This window comes from Prionailurus bengalensis, chromosome D2, assembly GCF_016509475.1.
Source record: "Prionailurus bengalensis isolate Pbe53 chromosome D2, Fcat_Pben_1.1_paternal_pri, whole genome shotgun sequence".
NCBI classification, from domain to species: domain Eukaryota; kingdom Metazoa; phylum Chordata; class Mammalia; order Carnivora; family Felidae; genus Prionailurus; species Prionailurus bengalensis.
Genome location: NC_057351.1, coordinates 61995825 through 62020435, shown reverse-complemented (window position 1 = coordinate 62020435; position 24611 = coordinate 61995825). Strand labels below are relative to the sequence as shown.

At 39.8% G+C, this 24611-nt stretch overlaps 1 protein-coding gene across 1 annotated transcript in view; it reads left to right on the top strand.

Annotated features, from left to right (window-relative positions):
• The first annotated feature begins 2047 nt into the window (after positions 1–2047).
• CFAP43 (cilia and flagella associated protein 43) overlaps positions 2048–24611 on the top strand; it is a 119922-nt gene continuing 97358 nt past the window's right edge. The window contains exons 1-6 of the mRNA XM_043597450.1: positions 2048–2222; positions 3473–3726; positions 8229–8325; positions 13703–13870; positions 16818–16968; positions 21726–21885. Of these exons, the coding sequence (XP_043453385.1) occupies positions 2158–2222; positions 3473–3726; positions 8229–8325; positions 13703–13870; positions 16818–16968; positions 21726–21885 (895 nt within the window). The 5' untranslated portion in view covers positions 2048–2157. The remainder of the gene's footprint in view (positions 2223–3472; positions 3727–8228; positions 8326–13702; positions 13871–16817; positions 16969–21725; positions 21886–24611) is intronic.

Genomic DNA, 24611 nt, shown 5'->3' with positions numbered 1-24611 from the left:
AGAGGGGAAAGCTTGACTTTTCTTTATGCCACTTCCCCCTGTGACTGAGAAATGTGGGATTTTGTCACCCAGTTCTGTGAGGTTCTTTAACACTAAGCACTGCATGTGTGTTGCCTTCCATTTCAGCAAAAAAACCACAATCTTTACAGCAGAAACACACGTCTCTGATTCTTCTTCACCCCATCTCAGTGAAGAGTACCAGTCTCTTTGACTATGATAATCAGAAATCCAAGATCATCCTTGATTCTTCCTTTTCTTTTACCCCTCTTTATCAATCCAACACCAAATCCTATAGATTTTTACCTTCTAATTTTTAGACTGATCAGTGGTCTTTAACTAGGGGTGATTTTACTCCCCCCCCCACTATAGACATTTGACAATGTCCATAAACATCTTTTTAAGTTTATTTATTTAGAGAGAGAGTGAGCAAGAATGTGCACAAGAGGGGGAGGGGCAAAGAGAGAGAGAGAGAGAGAGAGAGAGAGAGAGAGAGAGAGAGAATCCCAAGCAGGCTCCGCACTGTCAGCACACAGTCCAATGTGGGGCCCGAACTCACAAACTGAAATCAACAGTCAGATGCTAACTAACTGAGCCACCCAGGTGCCCTTAGACATTTTTGATTGTCCCAACTATGGAGGTGCTACTGGCAGAGGTGCTGCTAAACATCCTGCATGCAACTCCCCACCAACCCTCCAATGCCAATAGTGGTGAGCACGAAAATCCTGTTTTGCATCCCTTGCTGGGACCCTTAGGCTCCTAACATGTCTTCTATTTCTATTTTCCCTATTCTCCTAGTCAAGTGGTAATCTTCCTGCAGTCAGAATCTTTTATAAACATAAATCTGATCATGTCATTCTCCTGCTTAAAGTTATTTAATGTGTTTGCATTGGCTTTTAGAAGAAAGAGCAGAATTCTCAACTTGGCTTTTACCTGGCTCTTGGTTCCTTCTCCAGCTTCATCTTCAGTATTTTCTTCTCATCTCCCTCTGCTCCAGGCACATTACTCTTCCCTGTTCATCCAATCTGCTGTCCTGTCCTAACAGTTTACAAAACTCTCCTCTGCCCATCCTACTCCTGCCCCCCAACCTCCACCCCAGCCCCTAGCACCCAGCCCCCAGCAATGGCTCCTCATCCTTCAGCGCGAAGTGAAAATGGCGCATGCGCACTGAAATCATCTCTGCCCATTCAACTAGGTGAGGACCTCAACACAGGCGATCACAGTATCATGCTCCTTTTCTTCTTAATTCAACCTATAATTCTGTATCTGTGTAATGATGTGGATGTCTATCCTCATCTTCCTCCAATCTCTAAGTTCCAAGAAGGAAGAAATTTTATCTCTTTTGCTCATTTTTTTTTTTCAAGTGACTAGCACCATGCACGGGAGATACTCAGTAAATATTTGTGTATGAAATGAAGGCCAGAAGGTGGCAAGACAGGGAAGAAAGAACTAAGGAAGAGAAGGGGAGGCCAGTGAGGAGGAGAGGAATAGAAAGGAAGAAAGGGAAAAAGGGTACGAGAGGAAAGGGAAGAAACAAGAACAAGATGTGGCCTTCCGATGAAGTTACTTCCTGGAGATGTCTGCCTCCTTGAGGTAGCGGAGGGTCCGTTTGAGAGTGTAATATAGTAATTAAAGGCTAGGAACTCTAAATTTAGGCGATACCGATACCTGGTTTTAAGTCCTAGTTTGCAGTCTTAAGCAAGTTCTTTCTCGCATCACTTACACTTTGCTTATCTATAAAATGGGGCCGATGGGCGATTTGAAGAGTAAATGAAATAATGCCTGCATGGCGCTAGGAACGACGTCTGGCGTGGTCAGCACACAATATTAATTCTGCTATTGGTATTTATTAATATTGTAATTATTTGCCCCAGGCAAGGGCCACTCAGCACTCACTCTTAAGGGCCCGCCCCACGCTTAGCTCGCCGCTCTCCCATATGCTGAGACGCGGCAGCACTTCCACCAATCCGCTAGGGCCGAGAGGGAGCATGCAGACAGGGCATAGCCAATAGGAGCAGGGGTTGCAGTCTCCTGGATACGGTGGTAACAGCGGACGCTTTGCAGTCTGCGCCGCAGAGGACCTCGGAGTAACGAACGGCTGCAGACCCGAGTGGGCTCGGGCATTTTCTCCCCGGGGCCGGGCTGAGAGAAACCTGGCCCATGGCTCACGGCCGGGAGCGCGAGGAGAACGCCTACGCCTCCGTCGGCCCTTCCCTGTCCGTGAGGTGCGGCGTCCTCCGCCCAGCGACTGCCGGGTCTCTCGGAAACTTCCTTCTGACCCAGTCCCCTCCCTACCCTCTTCTTTCTCCCATTCTTTGGACCTGGTCTCCTGGAAACTTTGAGCTCGTGTCCTTTACCCCCCAACGCCCTCCTGAAGACTCCCTCTCTGTGTGACTTCTTAGTGACCACATCTCCAGCTGTTTGCACCCCTTCGTTTTTCTGCGACCCTCCCCTTTCTCGCTTACCCACGATTGCTCTCTTCCACTCTTCATGTCTGCCTCCTCTTTCTGGCTCAGTATTCCGTTTTCTCCTGATTTTTCAAACACCACCCTACACACACTCCCATCCTTTCCTCGTCATCCTTGGGGATTTACCCTAAATTAGGACCGTCAGTCCCTTCCTTCTGTCCACTAACTTTGGAGCTGTTTGCATTTTTTAGTGGTCTTTGGAAAGCACAAACAGCTGCACAGATAGAAGGTGGTATTTCTTTTCTTCTACATTCTTGAGTGTTACCTGCACTCTGTTACTGTTTGATTCTGTATCGTGTACTCTCCAGTCATGTTGACTTAATTCCATTTATTTTCTGCATTGTATCCGTTTTTTTCCCATCTAAAATACAGCTATACACACTTCATCTTGGTAAAGAAACAGTTTTCTTTTTTTTTTTTCTTTTTTTTTTTTTTTTCAATGTTTATTTATTTTTGGGGCAGAGAAAGACAGAGCATGAACGGGGGAGGGGCAGAGAGAGAGGGAGACACAGAATCGGAAACAGGCTCCAGGCTCTGAGCCATCAGCCCAGAGCCTGACGCGGGGCTGGAACTCACGGACCGCGAGATCGTGACCTGGCTGAAGTCGGACGCTTAACCGACTGCGCCACCCAGGCGCCCCAAGAAACAGTTTTCTACTTGACTCACAACCACAAAGTAGGCTGCCCTATTCAAAGTTGTTTTTTTTTTAAGCTTGTTTAAAAAAAAAATGTTTCTTATTTTGAGAGAGCGTCTGCGCGAGCAAGCGAGCGAGCGCGCGAATGGGGGGAGGCAGAGAGAGGGAGATGGAGGGAAAGAATCCCAAGCAGGCTCCACACTGGTCTCACAGCCAGCATACGTCTTCTTTTATCTTAGAGATTGTTTTGGGCAGAAAGGAGGTAAAAATAGAATAGATGTGTTTCAAATATTTTGATGCCCTTTTGTTTGCTTTGTTTAAAAAAAGTATTTGAAATGGATTATATTGATGGTGATACATTTTTTTCCCAAAGATGGGTCCAAGGATTCCCTAAGCAGAATGTTCATTTTGTCAACGACAGCACCATTTGCTACCCTTGTGGGAATTTTGTAATATTTATTAATATTGAAACCAAGAAAAAGACTGTACTTCAGTGTATGAATGGAGTTGTGGGTGTTGTGGCAACTAACGTTCCTTATGAAGTTGTGGCTTTTTCCGACCGGAGGTTAAAACCTCTCATCTACATATACAACTTTCCTGGATTGACCAGAAGGACCAAATTAAAAGGTAACCAGCAAGACTCGTAATCTGCCATAACTGAAGGATTTCGTTATGTGACCAAACCTAGTTCTTACAAATGAAGGGTGTTTTTGGTTTGTCAGTTTGGGTTTTTTGTTTGTTTGTTTGTTTGTTTTTATGTCGCACATTTTAAAAGTAGGATCGGGCTGATCACAAAGAATTTAATCAGTGTACTGCAGCCTTGCTACTCAAAAGTCTGTGGTCTGTTTATCTTCAACATTGGCATCACCTAGGATACCTGTTATAAATACAGAAACTGCTCCCATCCCAGACTTACTGAATCAGAATCTGCATTTTAGTAAGATTCTCCAGGTGATTGATATGTACATTAAACTTGATAAGCACTGGGCTAGTAGACTATTACAGCACTAAATGCAGTTTGAAACCTTTTTCCAGAATACTTTTTTTTCCTTTTATGATGATTTATTGAAAATCCAGGTAAATTGAGGTCATACAAGTTCTGAAGTCTCTGAGCCTCAATTTCCTTAGGTGTGGGGATAATGGTAGTATCTACTGTTAAGGCTGTAGTGATAATAAATGTAATTATATATATATTATGTATATATCCACATGACATATATGAATATCACACACACACATATATAATATGTCAGTCACCGTTACCCAACATTTACTAGAATTAATTTATTCACAGATACATGTGACCCACAGTGGGATGCTGCACATTTACTGGAGTTTCCATCTAATGATTCCCTCATTTAACACATCATGGATAGAAAGCCCAGGAGAGCTTGGGACCGGTCTTAGTTCTTTGGACTTATTGGTCAAATAAGTCTTTGGGTTAAGCCAGGGAAATTCACTATAATTGATAGCATTTTATTTGTGGGGAAATTTGTGTTCTCAACAGATTAAAACAACTTATAAAACATCGCTCATTCATACATTGGTAACTGTCTATATGGACTGTAACTACTCTTCATCTTTAAAATTTCCCCAGCTTTGTTATTTTGACTATAGCCCTGTCGAAGCAATTAAAAGTTAATTCAAACCAGCAGCCAACATTTATATTAAAAAATGAAACTCTAAAGGCATTCACAATAAAATTATGACTAAGTCATCAAGGATAGCTGTTGTTACCACAGTTATTTAATATCAGCCTGGAATTTCAAGCCAATGAAACAAAATGTGAGACAAAAATTATAGCTATAGAAGAAGAGATTATGGGTAATGCAATGGTCTACTAGGACTAATAAAAGAATGCTCAGTAAGATGCTGGTTTCAAAATATTCACATAGCTAAGGTGATTTAAATACTTAGAACTGATTCAAGAAGAAATGCGAGTGACCTCAATGAAAACTACAAAAATATCATTGATTTAAATTATTTAAGTATATAGAGACATTCCTGAGTGGAAAGTCTTGTTATTATATAGTTCATAGAAAATAATTCCTAAGTTTATCATGTTTTAGACAGCAAGGAGTACTTAAATGAAATGATTCTGAAGTTCTTCCAGAACAACAAAAAGTAGAGATGGAAATAATTCGAAAGAGAATGATGGCATGATAGAGGGTCCTTTTAACATGATGCTATAGCGATTAAGAGTGTGATATTGGTGTAGGGATCACCACATCAGTGGAAGAGTTGAAGAGAGGGTACAAGATTAGAATATATAAAGGCTAAGTATATGATGAATGATACTCTGCATTCCTTCCCCCAAAATAGATAATATAGATTGTTCAGCAGTGGTGCTAAGAAAACTATTTGAGGAGTACCTGGCTGGCTCAGGCAGTGGAGCATCCAACTCTTAATCTCAGGGTCTTGAGTTCATGCCCCATGTGGGGTGTAGAGATTACTTAAATAAATCAACAAATAAATCTTTAAAAATTTTAAACAGAAAACTATTTGAGCAAACATATCAAGTTTGATACTCATACTGAACGTCAAAACATACATCAGATAAAAATAAGAGTTCAATATAAACAGCAAACCATTTGAAAAGTAGGAGAAAATATGGTAGAATATTGAAATGATTTGGATGGGGAAGAAGTTTTCACACAAAGGAAATAGCTAAAAATAGAAAAATTGACCTATTATTGCATACAAATTTAAAATTTAAGAACATTCAAAACACCATGAAAAATTAAAAGGCAAATAATAAACTGAGGAAGATACTTGGAAATAATATGATCAAGTATTTTTAGAGAGTTTATGAATCCATAAGAAAAAGACCCAAACATCCCATGAGAACAGTGGAAGAAGAAATTGCCCAAACCACAAAACTACAGATGACCAAGATATCAAAAAATACTCCATCTCAATGTTCATTTTAAAAATTGATATTTGAACTGAGATGAGGTTTTTCTCCTTATCAAGGTCACAATTTTTTTAAGCTGATAACTGCTAGGTGGAGCACAGTGAAATTGGTAACACACTTTCTTGCTGAAGGTGGGAATAAGGTGGGAGTAAGATTGATACAATCTTTCTGGGAAGTAAACATTACCGTATTTGACCCAGTTAAACTCAGTTGAAGAACTAGAATTCAATTTTAAGGAAATCAGAAATAGTCAAAGATGTGTATGCACAGGAGATAAAGGCACTATCATAATAGAAAAAGATTGGAAACCACCTACATCCCCAGTAATAGGAATATGGTTAAATATGTGAAAATATCCCATAAAGGGTATTATATAAGCATTAAAAATTGATTTTGAAGAATTATTAATGACAAAATGCTCTATATAATGTAAACAATAGGACTAACACTGTATGATCCAAGTTTTTAAAATGAATTATTATACATAATATTTAAACCATGATTGTTATAGCTATAAAAAGCAATGTTATATATTTTTTCAAAGTTATATTTAAGTAAAAAAAAATGTTTATTGACAAGTAAGCATAGAAGAAAATACCAGAAATTTACCAAATTTGGTAGTGAGATTACAGAGGATATATTTTCTTGTAAAGCTTTTTATTGGCGGGGAGAGGCACCTGGGTGACTCAGTTGTCAGTCTCTTGACTTCAGCTCAGGTCATGATCCCAGGGTTGTGGGATAAAGTACCCCATTGGGCTCCTTGCTGACTGTGGAGCCCGCTTGGGATTCTACCCCTTCCTCTCTCTCTGCCCCTCCCCCAATTGTGCATGTGAGCTCTCTCTTTCAAAACTAAATAAACATTAAAGCTTTTTTTTCATATTCAAACATCATGCATTTTTAGAAATTTAAAATAAATAAAATATAAAATGAATAATCTTAATTTATGAGAGGAAATGTCTATAGTAAGGATAGAAATTATTCTATTGAGGCCTCTATTCCACAGAAAACCTTTTATTTTTGCTCAGTTAATACAAGTTTTCTTTGTTAATCAAACTGGGATAAATAAATTCAACGAACAACAAAGTTTAGCGTTATATTCTAGTCAGTTAAAGTGAGAAGGGCAAAAAAAGCAGGAAACAACCACGAAAAGTACAGAGAACTAGCAATAGAGACCTGCATGTGAAAAAGACATGGGAGAAGGCAGAACTTGTACCTATGGAACCACATTGAAAAACAGCAGGTGGAGTGGGGGAAACCGGATCTTTATACACAGGAGGGCAGAAGCAGATACTTCCTTGTCTTAGCGTCCTCATGACACACATTGTAAACACATTGTTACTAAGGTTTTTAGAGTCATGTTTCATGTCTTCAACTACAGGGATGGATGAGATAGAACTTTTTTATAATTGTTCCTAGAACCAGAAGATATTAAGCAAAGGGCCTGCTGTGGCCCAAGACATAGAGACGTGGAAGTAAGCTGGAATGATTACAACTCCCCAAAGTATTTAACGTTTGAATAACTTTTCTAATTACAGTGTTTCATATATTTATGGAGCATGTTCTAGTTCTTGGGTCATTTCAAATTATACTTACGACATCCATGGTTCAATACACTCAGTTCTGATTGAAGTCTAGGGACAGTGACCTAATGGTCTTAATTTACTCTCATATCTTTAATTTTTTATTTAAAAAATTTTTTTTAATGTTTATTTTTGAAAAAGAGACAGAGCATGAGCAGGGGAGGGGCAGAGAGAGAGGGGGACAGAATTCAAAGCAGACTCCAGGCTCTGAGCTGTCAGCATAGAGCCTGATGAGAGGCTTGAACTCAAGAGCTCTGAGATCATGACCTGAACCGAAGTCGAATGCTTAACTGACTTAGCCACCCAGGTGCCCCCCTAATTTTTTTCTTTTTTAAAAAAAGTAATCTCCACACCCACTGTGGGGCTCAAACTCAATATTGAGAGTTGCATGATTTCCCAACTGAACCAGCCAGGTACCTCAACTCTAATAGCTGTAAAAAAAAAAAAAAAAAGGAATTTTAACTTTGCTTTTAGCTTTCTGTTCATAATCTTAGAAATTACCTAGGAGATCTGTTATTCCAGGAGCTGAATACTTTTGAATTATGTGAAAATCATTAGATAAGGGAGATAAACTATAAGACTGTAGTTAATCTGAACACAATGATTAAACCCTTGTAACTGATTTTATATTTTAGGCAGTGTTCTTCTGGACTACACTTTACTTTCATTCAGTTATTGTGGCACCTACTTGGCTAGCTACTCCTCTCTCCCAGAATTTGAACTGGCCCTTTGGTAAGTCAGTGTGCTACAGCATTCCTTTCATTGGATTAAATTTTAATCTTGTCTGGATTTTATTAAAGGACATATACATGCAAAATGTGCAACAAGGAAAAATGGAAAGAATAAAAGTTTTGATTATAAGGTTTAATAGAGTTGCTACTTTTAGGCATAAGATTTGGCAGGGCAAAAGCTATATGGGAGTGAAATTATCTTTCCTTTTTTGTTAATGTGTTATAATAGTTCCTTTGTTGGGTAAAGAATGACAATTGCATACAGTTTCATCTTTCCTTCAAATAAATGGTAGCAACTCTTTTTTTGAGTTGTGTGTGTATTTTCCACTAATGATGAATTTAAGATGTTCTCTATATTAGAGTTCAATTTGAAGCAATTATAATTAGTATTTTAATTTTAATTAGTAAAGTAATGTTTTTAGAGACATTAGAAGAGTTATATGTTCAGAGAGTGGAACAGCACAGCACATTTGCCAGCTCTATAGGAAATACCTGTAAGACACATCTGTGGTCTTTGCTGGGTCATTTCATGTGGCCAGTTTCAAAGTTGTACTCACTCTTCCATCCATCATATAAACTCCTGCAATGGACAGTTTTCCGTTTTTAAAAATATTTTATTTTTAAGGAATCTATACACCCAATATGAGGCTCGAGCCCACACCCCTGTGATCAAGAGTCACATGCTCTACCAACTGAGGCAGCCAGGCACCCATCGGGAGGAGTTTTTCTTTTAAGGGGAAGTACAAACTGTTCAGAGAATGATTGAAGATACTCCTTACACACCAGCATTTCTTATACAAAAATATAATAATCTAGGTTCAGAGAACTACATTTAGTTTATTCGGTTTCTTTTTTTTTTTTAACAGCTTTATTGAGGTATGATTGGCATATTAAAAAATTCACATATAAGAATATAATTTGATTAGTTTTTACTTGTGTACACACCCATGAAACCATCACCATAATCAAGATAATAAATATATCTATCACCCCCAAAAGTTTCCTTGTGCTCCTTCATATGTTTCCTTATGGGCCCTTCCACACTTACACCATCCCTGTCCCAACCCTTGGCCCCTTTCCCCAGGTAGTCACTGATGTGTTTTCTATCACTCTGGATTTGTTTGCATTTTCTAGAATTTTTTATACAGGGAGTCATCCATTATAGACTCTTGGGGTCAGGGGAGCCTGGCTTTCATGTAGCATAATTATTTTGAAATTCTCTTATGCTCCTGTGTGTGTCAATATTTCATTCCTTTCTATTCCATGGAATGAATATACCACAGTTTATTTATCCACTCACCTACTAATGGATATATTAGTTTGCTGGGGCTGCTATTAACAAAGTACTAGTAAGTGGTTGAAACAACAGAAATTTAGTGTCTCACAGTTCTGGAGGCTAGAGGTCTAACATCAAGGTGTAAACAGGGCTGGTCTGTTCTGAGAGCTATGAGGGAGAATCTGCTCTAGGCTTTTCTCCTTGGCTTGTTAATAACTGTCTTCATGTTCACATGGTGTTCTCATTGTATGTAGATCAGTCTCCAAATTTCCCCTTTCCTTTTTACAGGGATACTAGTCATATTGGAATAAGGCCACACTAAATGACTTCATTTAACTTAGTAAAGACCCTGTTTCCAGATACAGTCACATTCTGAGGTACTGATAGGACATCAACAAATGAATTTGGGGGGACACAGTTCAACCTATAGCAATACTTAAAGGATAAGTAGGAATCAACCTTGTGAAGAAGATAAGGAAGAGAATTCTAAACAGAGGAAAGGCATGTGCAAAGGCCATGAGGTCAGAGAAAATATGGCAAGTTTGAAGATTTAATTAAGAGATCATAATGATGGCAACCAGAAATGGGTCATGAGAAGTAAGCCTAGGCGGTCAGTCTGAGGCTGAGGCTGGCTCATGAGCAGCCTTATAAATAAGTGACCATGTAATTTATCATGCAAGTCAGGACACTTGAGAGTGAGAGGGAATGTTGTCAATAATTAAACCAGGAGAATACTCACCCTATGCCTAAGCCATGCTAATAGGCACATCCTTTATCCTAAAGGTGATGGGAGGCTGTTAAAGGGTTATAAGCAGGGATGTGACATGAGCAGATCTGTGTGTAAGAAGCCTCCTTCTAGCCATGTCATGGAAAGTATATTGGAGGGAAATAGGCATGAACATGAATTAGTAGGCTTTGGTGGCCCAGGTGAGAGGTGACTGTGGCATGGACTAGGGTGGTGGGAGTAGGGACAGAGGGAAGTTGAGAGATTTGGAAGGTGTTTAGGAGGCAGTACCATGGCACTTGGTGACTGAATGTTGGGCGTGGTGCTGAGGGAGAGGGACAGCTGAGGGTTTTACCCAGAGTTGTGACTTTGACAACTTATGGTCATTATGGTTCATGTCAGAAAGATGTCAAGAACACAGGTAGAGGGAAGTTGGAAGCGGCAATGGGGGAAGACCAGCTGAGACAAACTGAGGTGAGGGTGCCTGAGATAAATAAATGGATATATCTAGTTGGGGCAACTGATAGATCAGTTAGGATTTAAGTTCAATTTCTGTCACAGAAACCCAAATCATCCTAAAGTGGTTTAAACAAGACAGAAGTTTCCTTCAAGTTCACTAGTCTGGGTATGAGTAGCCCATGGTTGGAATGGTGGCTCCCTAGTCTCGGGCCAGTCTGCCTCTAACTTGTTGCTCTCCCTCTCTTGGAGTGTTGCCCTCATCTCTAATGTAAAGTGGGGGCACTGCCCATGTATTTTGGGGAGCCAGTGGGAAGGGAAAAAGATAAAGAGGAAGGCACAAACCTTTCTTGGAATGCATAGCTTAGATGTTGCACACATCACTGCCACTTATATCCCACTCACCAGCTTAGTCACAAGCCTTGTGGAGCTACAAGGGACACTGGGAAATTTGGTCCTCAGTGTGGGTAACCACGTGGCTGGCTAAAAACTAGGGAGTTCTGTTACTCACAGAAAGAAATGGAGAAGAGATGTTGAGGGACACAGTGCCTCTGCCACAGATGTACAGGACTGGAGTTCAAGAGAGAGCTGAAGTTTGGGAGTTGTTAAAGTGGTATTCAAAATGGTGGAAGTGGATAAGAACACTCAAAGAAGAACCTCGGGCTAAACCTAGAGAGCACCAATAAAAGGGTCTGAAAGAGGAAGAGAAACCTGGGAAGCTCAGAAGGAGTAGTTATGAAGGGAGGAGGGACACTGAGCATGGGGGCTTTCCAGAATATGCCTCAACCAGTGTTCCTTAGAAAGCGGAGTCTGAGGTAACAGCCCCTGAGCCACTTCTTTAGTGGGGAGTGCAATCCCAGGAAGGAGGCAGGTGGAAGTGGGAAAGTGGAGGGAGGCAGGGAAGGAAGAGAGCCAGCATCAGGGCACATTACTTTGCCGGCCAAGTGCATTACTCTGCACTTGGTGCCAAGTGCAGTCGATTGCTTGGTCTCACAGATCATCTTCTGAGAGGCAGAATGAACTGTGAACGTGGAAAGTCCTTGGTCAGTGACAGACAGTAGTAGACTAGGAAGCGGGGAGGAAGAGATGAGAGTTTATCTACTGACTCTTGTTATCCCACTGAGTGGGATATCCCTGCACAGAGTGTTAACAGCCACACTTTCTGATTTATTTAGACCTCCCACATGTCATTTCCAGGGGCACATGGGAGCCTCTGGGTATGTGGAGCAGGCATGAGGTGAGGCACAGGAGGGGTGTGCCTACATGAAGTTTGTCAAAGCCTACACAGTCAGACAGCCACTGAGTCAGCTAGGCAGAACAGGTGATGAAGGCCTCAGAAAGAGGCATGAGATGTCCCCTAAGAGGTGTGTGACAGAGATCCCAAGAGTCATTTCAGAAGATCATTGTGAGCAGTGTCAAATCCTGCAGAGGTCAAGTTAGACAAGGACTGAGAACTGTTGGATTTAGGATGAAGGTGGATATTGGTGGGTCTTGGAGAGAGCTGTGTCAGTGGACTGGTGGTGACAAGGAGCAGATTTCCAGGCATGAGAGAGAGCTGGAGTGAGAAGAGGCAGAGAGTTTAGAACAACTCCAGGAGTTTGGCTCACAGGGGAGGGCAGAAAGACATGTAAGGGTGAGATTGAGGGAAGGCTTTTTAAAAGATGGTGCAGATGAACATTTAAGTGTTGTCAGGAACGAGTCAGGAGAGAGGGAGAGTCTGAAGATGTAGAAGAGAATGAATAATGGAAAAACTAATGTTCCTAAGGAGGCAAAGACTCCACACACAGGTGGTGAAAATAGCCTTAGGTCAGAGGAAGTACATGCCTTCCACTGTAACAGGAGGAGGAAAGAATGATGCATATCCTGATAGCAGAAATTTGGGGAGAATTCCCAGGCGATAGCCTCTATCTTCTTAATGGGATCTCTTCACTGAAAGGAAGAAGGAGGTGGAGAGGTTGGAGACTTCAGGAGAGTGGAGAATATTAAAAATATTCTCCCCTTAGTGAGAGAATGGGAGAGAGAATGGACCAGAGAAACACAGCAGGATGCAAGGGTTATTGAGGGTCCAAGGGTGGGGGCATTAACCATGAATTTATAATGTCACAGACACACATAGTCCTCTGATCTTTGTTCCAATGTCTCCAGCATCCTGGACTTTCAGTTCTATCCATCCAGGGTTGATGGTTAGTCCAGGGATCTGAGGCAGAAAGTCAAAAGATTCAGGGAACCAGTGATACCAGTAAGAGAATGGCTGACATGAGGGACAGAACACTTGTGATGGAGGTGGAAGGAAGTGAGAGCAGGAGGGTGCCAAAAGGCAAGGTGAGCTCAGTAAATATTAATTCCATTTCCCATTCAGAATCCTGAATGGAGTGCTAGCTCCTTGGAGGAGGAGATAGCTCACATTTATTTTTCTTCCCATTTCATCTGATAAAAGACCTTGCCCATGGTAGGGATTCAGGATAGTCTCTCAAATGGGTAAATGAATGAAATATTTTAAAGTACTGATTTTTAAAAGTCAGTAAATAATCAATTGGTATCAATGTATATAGTGAACATAGGTCAATCTGGAGTATTCACATATAGTATGTTGAGATTTAGATACTTGTTTTTCAGCAAGTGTGATGATATATTCCATTTTCTAGATTTGGATGATTTAAATTCAAATTTAATAAGGAAGATAAAATAGCCTTGATAGCACATGACAGGGTAATATTGTTAAAACACACAGTTATTTTGCTTTCTTAGAAGGGTATAGCATAATTATTAATACATTTGATATTAATATCATGGATTAAATAGATTATATCATTAAATAAATTATATCATATATTGAGACTCAATATATGTAATTAGATAAATGGTCTCAAGATGTCAAGTTAAATGAATTATTTTTTTAACCAAACACAATTTCTCTCTAAGGAAATGGGAATCAAGTGTCATTTTATGCAAGAAGTCACAACCTGGTGTGGATGTAAGCTGCATGACTTTTAACCCTATGAACTGGCGCCAGCTGTGCTTATCAAGTCCAAGTGCATTGACCGTGTGGACCGTTGAAAAAAGTAACCAGGAGCATTATTTAAAAGCAAAGTAAGAGACTTAGTTACACAACAAGGTGGTGGTCTTAGTTTGCATTCATGTAATGTGATTGCATCAGTTTGATGAATTAACTGGCTTTATATGTACTATTAAACATCTTCAGTTGTAGCATCTTTCTACATGTGTAATTCCCTTGGAGTGATTACTTGCCTTTTGAAAGGATTCTCTATGACCTGGTTTCTCAGTGAGTTTCTTCTAAATACCAAGTCATCCTTGAGCCTTTTCCAACATGACTTAATTTACCAAAATTTGATTTCCTTTACAATTTCAAAACATGCCTATTTATATGAAAAAAGGATGGTTATATGAGTTTTTGCTCCTATTACTTTGGTGTACAACTGAAATCTCAAAAATAAGAAACTTTTAGATATGGAAAACATATGGATTATACCTTCATTCACATAACCTCCAAACAAAAGGGTAGTTGCATATAGTGGAGTCATGGGAATTACCTGCTTAAATAGAACTGGGTCAAAAAGAAATTTGTGACCAATGTCCTGGTAATAGCTGATGATGATGGTGCCTTTGTTAAAGGAGTTTAAAGACTCAGGGTGCCTCTGAACTGACTATTCTCAATGTATTCCACAAAGTCAAAGACTAAGTTGATGCTGGGTATATACATCCTTGAAATTGCAATTTTTGAAAAATTGCCTTCTTAAGAAAAATGTAAAGTTTTCTAAATGGAGAATCCTAAAAAGACACCTCTTTCTGTTCTGTACCCTTTATGTCTCAATTTCACTTTTATAAGAACCCAACGAATAATCAAATCTGTCTCAAGGCAGAGACATTCATAGAATGGGTAATGTCTCTATCAAATCCTTGCCAAGGTGGGCAAGTAATTGGTCCCAGTATTCTCTCCTTTTGCTTGCCTTGAATATTCTCTTCTAGTTCTGAATGTTGAGTTGTGACTTTTCTGTAAGCAGCTAAAGTGAGAGGCAAAGTGAGTGGATTGTCGTGGTTCAGAAAGCCAGCAGGATTAGAAAACATTGAAGCCTTATATTTGAATAGTAGGTACTGTTTTTACATGATCCGTTTTTAAAATTATTTATCATTCATAAAACATAACCAAGGAAGTTTTAAATTTAAGGCATAAAGCCATGAATTCTTCAAACGCCCTTTTATAGCTGTATTATGGGTTAAAAGTAGATGTATGGTATATTTGAAAATGAATTCTTGATATTGGAGGTTGTAAAGGTAGCTAAATACAACCTACATGTACAGATGGTCCTTGACTTAGGATGGTTCTACTTAAGATTTTTTGACTTTGGGATGTTGTCAAAGTGATATACATTCAACAGAAACCATACTTCACATTTTGAATTTTGCCCTTTTCCCAGGCTGGAGATACATGGTACAATACTCTCACGATGCTAGGCAGTGGCAGCTGCAGCTTATAGTCAGCCACATGATCACAGGGTAGATAACCTGTGCGCTGACCACCGTCCCGCACCTTTACAATCATTCTGTTTTTTTACCTTCATTATAATATTCAAGAAGTTACTTGAGATATTCAGCACTTCATTATAAAATAGGCTTTGTGGGGCGCCTGGGTGGCGCAATGGGTTAAGCGTCCGACTTCAGCCAGGTCACGATCTCGCGGTCCGTGGGTTCGAGCCCCGCATCGGGCTCTGGGCTGATGGCTCAGAGCCTGGAAGCCTGTTTCTGATTCTGTGTCTCCCTCTCTCTCTGCCCCTCCCCCGTTCATGCTCTGTCTCTCTCTGTCCCAAAAATAAATAAATGTTGAAAAAAAAATTTTAAATAGGCTTTGTGGGGGTGCCTGGGTGGCACAGTTGGTGAAACATCCAACTCTTGATCTCAGCTGAGGTTGTGATCTCATGGGTTCGTGAGTTCAAGCCCTGCATGGGGCTGTGTGCTGATGTCTGCTTGGGATTCTGTCTCTCCTTCTCTCTGCCCCTCCTCTCTCTCAATCTCTCTCTCTCTCTCTCTCTCTCTCTCTCTCTCTCTCTCTCAAAATAAATAAATAAACATAAATGAATGAATGAATAAATAAGTGGCTTTGTGTTAGATGATTTTGCCCAACTGTAGGTTGGCAACTAATGTAGTTTGCCTAACTAATATAGGTGTTCTGAGTACATTTATGGGAGGGTAGACTAAACTATGATGTTCAGTAGATTAGATGTATGAAATTCATTTTGACGTAGGTAGGATATTTTCAACTTATGATGGCTTTATTGGGACATAACCCCATCATAAATCAAGGAAGATCTGTACATTTATTTTGGCCCACATTGATTTTTATTTGAATTGATTTATCAACATTTAATACTTGAGAGATTTCTCATAAATATCCAGATTATGATAGTCTTTCAAAATTCTGGAACTACAATTCTCAACAAACCCTCTTGGCTAGAACTGAGTGGCACCTACCTACCACCTTTTGGAGGGAACACACTTTCCCATTTGCCACAGTCCCCCACCTGGCTATGCATCGCCTGCCTGACCCCTGCCTGTACAATCCCAGCTTTAGATATTAACTTTGAAAATTTTCAAAAATCCCTGTGTGCTTAATTTATAACTGCATTACTTGTCCTTTTGCTATATGTTTTTTTTTTAACGTTTATTTATTTTTGAGACAGAGACAGAGCATGAACAGGGGAGGGGCAGAGAGAGAGGGAGACACAGAATCTGAAACAGGCTCCAGGCTCTGAGCTGTCAGCACAGAGCCCGACGCGGGGCTCGAACTCACAGACCGTGAGATCATGGCCTGAGCCGAAGTCGGACGCTTAACCGACCGAGCCACCTAGGCGCCCCGTGATACGTATTTTTAAATCTACTATTTGGTGTTTATCTGGTTTGGTTGCGTGTTTGTTTTCTACAAGTTACATTACCTCCCCACCTTGTTTATCACCAATATGCAGTTGCTCCATCAGTGACTAGTTTTTGTTAATGATTATTCTGATTTCTCTTTTTCCTAAAGGTCAGTAAAACTACCTATGGAAGACGGGTCATTTTATAACGAAACAGATGTAATTTTCCCCACCTCGTTGCCCAAGGATCTTATCTATGGACCGGTGCTCCCACTGTCAGCCATTGCTGGGCTAGTAGGAGAAGAGGCAGAAACTTTCAGGGTAATTACCTGGCACCTCTTCCTGTTTGCCTATTTGATTCTCATAACCATCTCATGAGACATGCAGGATAGAGAGAAGATCGTCCTGGGTTTTTAATACAGATTAGCCCTGGAGACCATGAGAAATGAAGTCTCTGGGAGGATGATGACTGGGAGGTTGGTTGACTGGGAGGATGATGACACTGATAATAGAAACAGAGAGCTGGGACCTGATTTCATTTTTGGACATATTGAATTTGGGATGCTGGGAAGGCATCCAGATATAGGTGCCAGGTGGAAATTGGGCCATCAGACCTGTTTCTGGGGTGTAGAAGGCAGGGCTGGAAACACAGAAGCCAGAGTCATTACCACAGAGGGAATAATGGAGGACTGGAGCAGGGGAGGGATGATAGAAAGGAGAGAAAGGGTGCCAGGCAAGACAGCCAGAGAGGAAACCGATTTGTTGAGTTGAGAGTTAGTAGAAGAGTCTGAGAAAGAACAATCACAGAAGTAAGAACAAAGCCAAGAGAGAACAAGGCCATGGAAGAAAGTTTCTGAAGGGAGTTTGTTAACAGCTACACACTCATTCAAGTCAACATATATATCAAGCTTCTTCTATGTAGCAGGCACTGTTTTAGTCAATGGGATCACATGATGACCAACCAGGCATAATCCCGACCCTTTGGAGCTTATATTCTATCAGGGAGACAAAACAACAACAACAAATAAAGAGATACATTAAATCATTGCAAAATGTAATAATTATTATAATGGGGAAAATGGGGGAAGAGATGCAAGTGAGGAAGAGATTAACATGTGTTGGTCAAGGAAGGCCCCTGGGGAGATGACATTTACACTGAGACCTGAAGGACAAGGAGACTCAGTGCTACAAACAGGGTCAAGAGTGTTCAGTCAGAGAGTACTGTAGGTACAAAGGCCCTGGGGGAAGAAAATAAATCAGTGTGTTTGAAGAGCTAAGAAAACTTGTGGTGGCTACAGCACAGTAAATGAGGGGGATCTGCAGTTGTAGGTCAAGAGGTAGGCGGGGAGCTCACTCAAGGCCTTTGGCATGAAGGTGAGGAGCTCCGTTAGGCTAAGCCTAATGATTGTGTTAAAACTCCAAGCCAAGGATGAAGGAAGTGAAGCTCCCAAATGTTTTTGTCACCAAAGAGAACTGAGATATAGATGTTAAAAATAATTCAACATGGTAATTAGTTTGTTAAAAATTTCTCGCCACCAAGAGAAAAGGTTGTGTATGCTCTTAGTATTTCCTCTAAACGTGAGATCATGACCTGTGCCGAAGTCAGAGGCTTAACCGACTGAGCCACCCAGCCACCCCAGATGCTTACATTTTCTAAAGCAATATTGAGTTAGACTCAAAATTTTCATGTTCAGTCTTCAAGTGACCAAAATTTTTGATTTGTGATTCCAGAGAGCTGAACAATGGGGTGGCATTACAACAAATATTTTTAAACAGTATTTTCTTTTAGAATTTCAGAATTTTTAGAATTTAAAATTATTGCTTCTGCTCACATAATCCATATAATATCACATTCATTTTTCAATGGCACAAAACATATTTATTGATGAAGAGAGTAATAGAAAGACAAGCTCAGGTTTATCTTAAAGTAAGAAAAGCCACACACAATACTAGTTTAACATATTAAGGCCAGAAAACTCCAAGTTGTAATCCTCACTTTCCATTGCATACCCATAGATTCACTGATGTGAGAACTAGATATGTGTGGGGTTTTTAAAAGGTTTTTCAGCCCATTGCCATACCAGGTAAGAGTCTGTCCCTTTGTAATATATAGTCTAAGGTTAGATGTCATCAAGACAACCCAAGAAACTTTTAAATAATCGTGATTAAATAATGGCATTCAGTGAGTAACTCTTCCCAAGGAGTCAAATCTCAATTAGACACCACAAATGTGTCACTAATCAGCAGCAGTTTAATCCTTTTGAGTGGTTTTGCCCCCCTTTTTGGCCCATAGGGTGGCCAGATTATTAATCCAGTATTTATTTTTTAACAATCCAAGGCTATGAGGGCATGAAATAGATCAATCATTGACCAAAGTCAATATATCCTTATACCCTGATATATTGATTTTGGTCAATGATTGATTTATATATGCTTATACTCTGATATATTGACTTTGGTCATGATTGATCTATTTCATGCCCACAATTTGCAGCAACGTGGATGGAACTGGAGGGTATTATGCTAAGTGAAATAAGTCAGTCAGAGAAAGACAGATACCATATGTTTTCACTCATATGTGGATCTTGAGAAACTTAACAGAAGACCATGGGGGAGGACAAGGAGAAAAAATAGTTACAGAGAGGGAGGGAGGCAAGCCATAAGAGACTCTTGGATACTGAGAACAAACAGGTTTGATGGGCGGTGGGGGAGAGCGGAAAATGGGTGATGGGCATTGAGGAGGGCACTTGTTGGGATGAGCACTAGGTGTGGTATGGAAACCAATTTGACAATAAATTATATTAAAATATATATATCCTTTTAAAAAATTATCATGGTGACTGCTGCCATGTCGGATTTTTGCCTTAGTCATCAAGGTCCATTCCAAATGATAACACTTTCTCCATACTTTGTTCACTCCACCAAAAAGAACCAATTGCTTTCTCATCAACACTCCCGTGATATTTAAACATTCCTCTGCTATAACCTATCATGTTTTCTGATTCTGATATTTATTAATACTTCTTCCTCACCTAAGTGATTATCCTGTTGAGAAGAGGGATCCCTTAGGACTTGGCACAATGCCTGGTGTATCAGCAACATCCAATAAATGTTTAAATACAAGTTATGTAACAAATTTATGTCTGTTAAGAATCTAGTAGAAATACTTTGACAGCAGTATACCTGCTTTACCTTGGATCTACAAATCATTCCTAAATTAAAAGAACAGTATATACTACATTGTTCAAGTAATTGAGTATTTATTAGAAAGGTAGCTTGTATATATTGAGGAGTTTCTAATGGAAAAATTACTGTTTAATAGGTTTGCAGTATTCCCCAACTGTAGAACCTATTCCAGCTTCTGCTTTATGTTTATCCACAGCGTTTGTCAACATATAATATTCTATATGGTTAACTTCTTAGCTTATTTTTATTCTGTTTCCCTTCACCAGGACATAAGCCCCATGAGGGCAGAGATTTGTGTGTGTGTGTGTCTGTTTTGTTCACTGCTACATCCCTGTGCCTAGAACAGTACCTGGAATGTAGTAAGTGTTTAATAAATATTTTTTAGATGAATTAAAAAGTGAATGAAAGAATGAAATAAACATGGAGGTCTCAAGGTATTCAAAAATTCTGTTAATTTGGCCAGTAGCTTATTAAAATTTGTTTCTGTTCCAATGGGTGTAAGGATCCTAAAGATAACAAAAACATTACTTTCTAGCTAATGCAATTCTAAACAGTGCTATAGTATAACCAAAAGCTCAGACAGTAATAACTAAGTAAACTAGTATATTTGATTTGTTTAACTAGAAAGGAAGCAGTCCTGTGTTATGTATTCTGAATTCATAGTTTTAATCAGTGCTGTGGGGCATATGCCCAAAATAGCTGCCACAGCTGCCTTGACCTCCAGGAAGGAAAGCAGGGAGGCCTTAACTTATGAGGAGACCTGCTCTGTGCTGACAGAAGAGCGTATCCCCTGTGGAACATGAGTATTTAAAGCTGCAGGGGCCATATTACTGAGGTATTACCGTCTAAGGCAGAGATCAACAAACTGTGGCCAGTTTTTATATGGCCCCAAGCTAAGAATGGTTTTTGCATTTTTTATTGGGGTGTTAAAAAAAAATAAAAGGGATATGTGACAGAGACCTATGTGGTCCACAAAGCCTAAAATATTCACTACCTGGTTCTTTACAGGAAAAGCTTGCCTTAGATCCTTGGTCCATATTGTTCTTACTTCCCAAAGCCAGCTTTTCTTTTAGGCACATTCCATAGATGTTGTGTCTTTCTCTTTGAGTATCAAAATCACATAGGATGTTTCATGAACCAAATTAGGCCACCAAAATCAGGCACGTGTCCTCTTTTCATTTCCCCTAAAAACTATGCCAGAGGATCTGGGTCAACTTCTCCATAACCACTCAAGGAAAATCATATCTGTGCCCCCTGCAGAATCAGGAGGGTGAAATGATGACAAAAGTTTTCCTCGGAAAGGGTAATTTTAGCTAGATAACGTCTTTCTTAGATTCGAGATAGCAAAAAGCTTCTTCTACCAAGAAGCAGTGTAGGAGTTATTACTTAAAATTTTCATGAAACCCTGTGACACTAGAGCTCCAAATATGCTGGCAAGACCATCTTATATATTCTTAGTGAATTAAAATATAGAATGATAAGTGGAGCAAGGAATGGTAAGTTCACTTAGCTCTTGGCGAACAGGACCAATGAATTGAAAGGATATAAGTCCATATTCATTTGTTTCTTTCTGGAAGTTATTCTGTTGGGTATTTCTCTGGCTCTTAAGCCATGAATGTTGTCTCTCTCTCTCTTTTTTTAAATGTTTATTTATTTTTGAGAGAGAGAAAGAGAGACAGAGTGCAAGTGGGGGAGGTGCAGAGAGAGAGGGAGACACAGAATCCATAGCAGGCTCCAGGCTCTGAGCTATCAGCACAGAGCCAGATGAGGGTCTCCAACTCACAGACTGCTAGATCATGACCTCAGCTCAAGTCCGCCGCTTAACTGAATGAGCCACCTGGTACCACAGCCATAAATGTTGTTAACACAAGGTTTCTAATCTTTTCCTAAAGCCTAAAGATGATCTGTATCCTTTGCTTCACCCAACTATGCATTGCTGGACTCCAACAAATGACCTATACATTGGCTGTGAAGAGGGTCATCTTTTAATGGTTAATGCAGAAACCTTGAAGGTGACTATACTTAATAAGATAGAAGATACGACATCAAGGGGTGAGAAACTACTTTGTTTCATTATTCCCAGAAATGTAGCCACTGGTGATGGTTTTACACTTGAAAATGGATGTTTGTTCCTTATTTTTCTCTTGCTTGGAGACCTCTTTGATTCTTTCTTTTCCTTTATCCCATAGTTAATTACCAAGTCTTGTGCATGTTCCTTCTAGCTAGTGTTCTATGCTCTGGGCATTCTGCTGCACTCTATGTATATATTTCATGTAATCCTCAAAAGAACTTTATAAAGAGATACATTTTCATCTCCATGAGAAAGATGAAAAAAACGTAACCATTGAGAGGTTAAGGAAAATTCCCAAATTCACATAACTGGTAAACTGTGGAACTAATACCTGAACACAAGCAATAAGACTTCGGAGTCCGTTGGGGCACCTGGGTGGCTCAGTTGGTTAAGTGTCTAACTCTTTTTTTTTTTTTTTTTAAGCTTATTTATTTTGAGAGAAAGAGAGAGTGCATGAGCAGGGTAGGGGCAGAGGGAGAGGGAGAGAGAGAGAATCCCAAGTAGGCTCCACACTGTTAGCACAGAGCCCGACATGGGGCTCAAATTCAGGAACCATGAGATCATGACCTGAGCCAAAACCAAGATTCAGACACTTAACCGACTGAGACACCTAGGCACCCCAAGCGTCCAACACTTGATCTCAGCTCAGGTCTTCATCTCAGGGTCATGAAATCAAGCCCCACATTGGGCTCTGCACTGGACATGAAGCCTACTTAAAAGAACTTCAGAGTCCAAGTTATTTTATTTTATTATTTTTAAAATTTAAATCCAAGTTAGTTATCATTTAGTGTAATAATGACTTCAGGAATAGACTTTAGTGATTCATCACTTACATATAACACCCAGTGCGCATCCCAGCAAGTGCCCTCCTTAATGCCCCTTGCCCATTTAACCCATATCCCCACCCAACACCCCACCAGCAACCCTCAGTTTGTTCTCTGTATTTAAGAGTCTCTTATGGTTTGTATCCCTCTCTGTTTTTATATTATTTTTGCTTCCCTTCCCTTATGTTCATCTGTTTTGTATCTTAAATTCCACACGAGTGAAATCATATGATATTTGTCTTTGACTGACTTATGCCACTTAGTATAATATACTCTAGTTCCATCCTTGTTGTTACAAATTGTAAGATTTCATTCTTTTTTATTGCCAAGCAATATTCCATTGTATATATATATATCACATCTTCTTAATCCATTCATCCTTCAATGGACATTTGGGCTCTTTCCATATTTTGGCTATTCTCGATAGTGCTCCTATAAACATTGGGGTGCATGTGTCCCTTTGAATCAGCACAACTGTATCCCTTGGATAGATACCTAGTAGTGCAATTGCTGAGCCATAGGGTAGTTCTATTTTTAATTTTTTGAAGAACCTCTATACTGTTTTCCAGAGTGGCTGCACTGGAGTGCATTCCCACCAGGAGTACAAAAGCGTTCTTTCTCCACATCCTCACCAACATCTGTTAATTTTAGCCATTCTGAGAGGCGTGAGGTGGTATCTCGTTGTGGGTTTGATTTCTGTTTCCCTGTTGATGAGTGATATTGAGCATCTTTTCATGTGTCTGTTAGCTATCTGGGTGTCTTCTTTGGAGAAGTGTCTATTCATGTCTTTTGGCCATTTCTTCCCTGGATTATTTGGTTTTTGGGGTGTTGAGTTTGATAAGTTCTTTATAGATTTTGTATACTAACTCTTTATCTGATATGTCATTTGCAAATATCTTTTCCCATTCTGTCAGTTGCCTTTTAGTTTTGCTGATTTTTTCCTTCACTTTTTATCTTGATGAGGTCCCAATAGTCCATTTTTGCTTTTGTTTCCCTAGCCTCTGGAGGTATGTCAAGTAAGAAGTTGCTGTGGCCAAGATCAAAGAGGTTTTTGCCTGTTTTCTCCTCAAGGATTTTGATGGCTTCCTGTCTTACATTTAGGTCTTTTATCTGTTTTGATGTTTTTTTTGTATATGGTATAAGAAAGTGGTTCAGATTCATTTTTCTGTGTGCTGCTGTCCAGTTTTCCCACCACCATTTGCTGAAGAAACTGTCTTTTTTTCCACTGGATATTCTTTCCTGCTTTGTCAAAGATAAATTGGCCATACATTTGTGGGTCCATTTCTGAGTTCTCTATTCTGTTCCATTGATCTATGTGTCTGCTTTTGTGCCAGTACCATACTATCTTGATGATTATAGCTTTGTAATACAACTTGAAGTCCGGAATTGTGATACCTCCAGCTTTGGTTTTGTTTTTCAGGATTGCTTTGGCTATTTGGGATTTTTTCTGGTTCCATATAAATTTAGGATTGTTTGTTCCAGCCCTGTGAAGAATGCTGACATTATTTTGATAGGGAATGCCAGAGTTCAAGTTATTAGCTACTATGCTATATCCTTTCCCATACATATGCCTATTTTGTTCAATCAACAAATTATGCCCTTTCCTGCCCTCCACCCCTTTCAAGGCCTTTTTTTCCACAATGACCTCTTTTAAGTTTAACTACCATCTTGAAAATTATCTTGTGTTCCTTGATTAGAATTTCTAAGAGAATTGGATTTATTTTCCTTAGATCTGATGTCCATTCCTGGTCCCATCAGCTGTGGCCAGGGTTGCCCTTAGTCACAGAAGCTAATGTCCACTCATTAGCTAGGTATAGACCTTTTGGGTCTAGGAGCTAGGTATAGACCTTTTGAGAAGGGAGACCGGTCATTGCGAGCTCCCC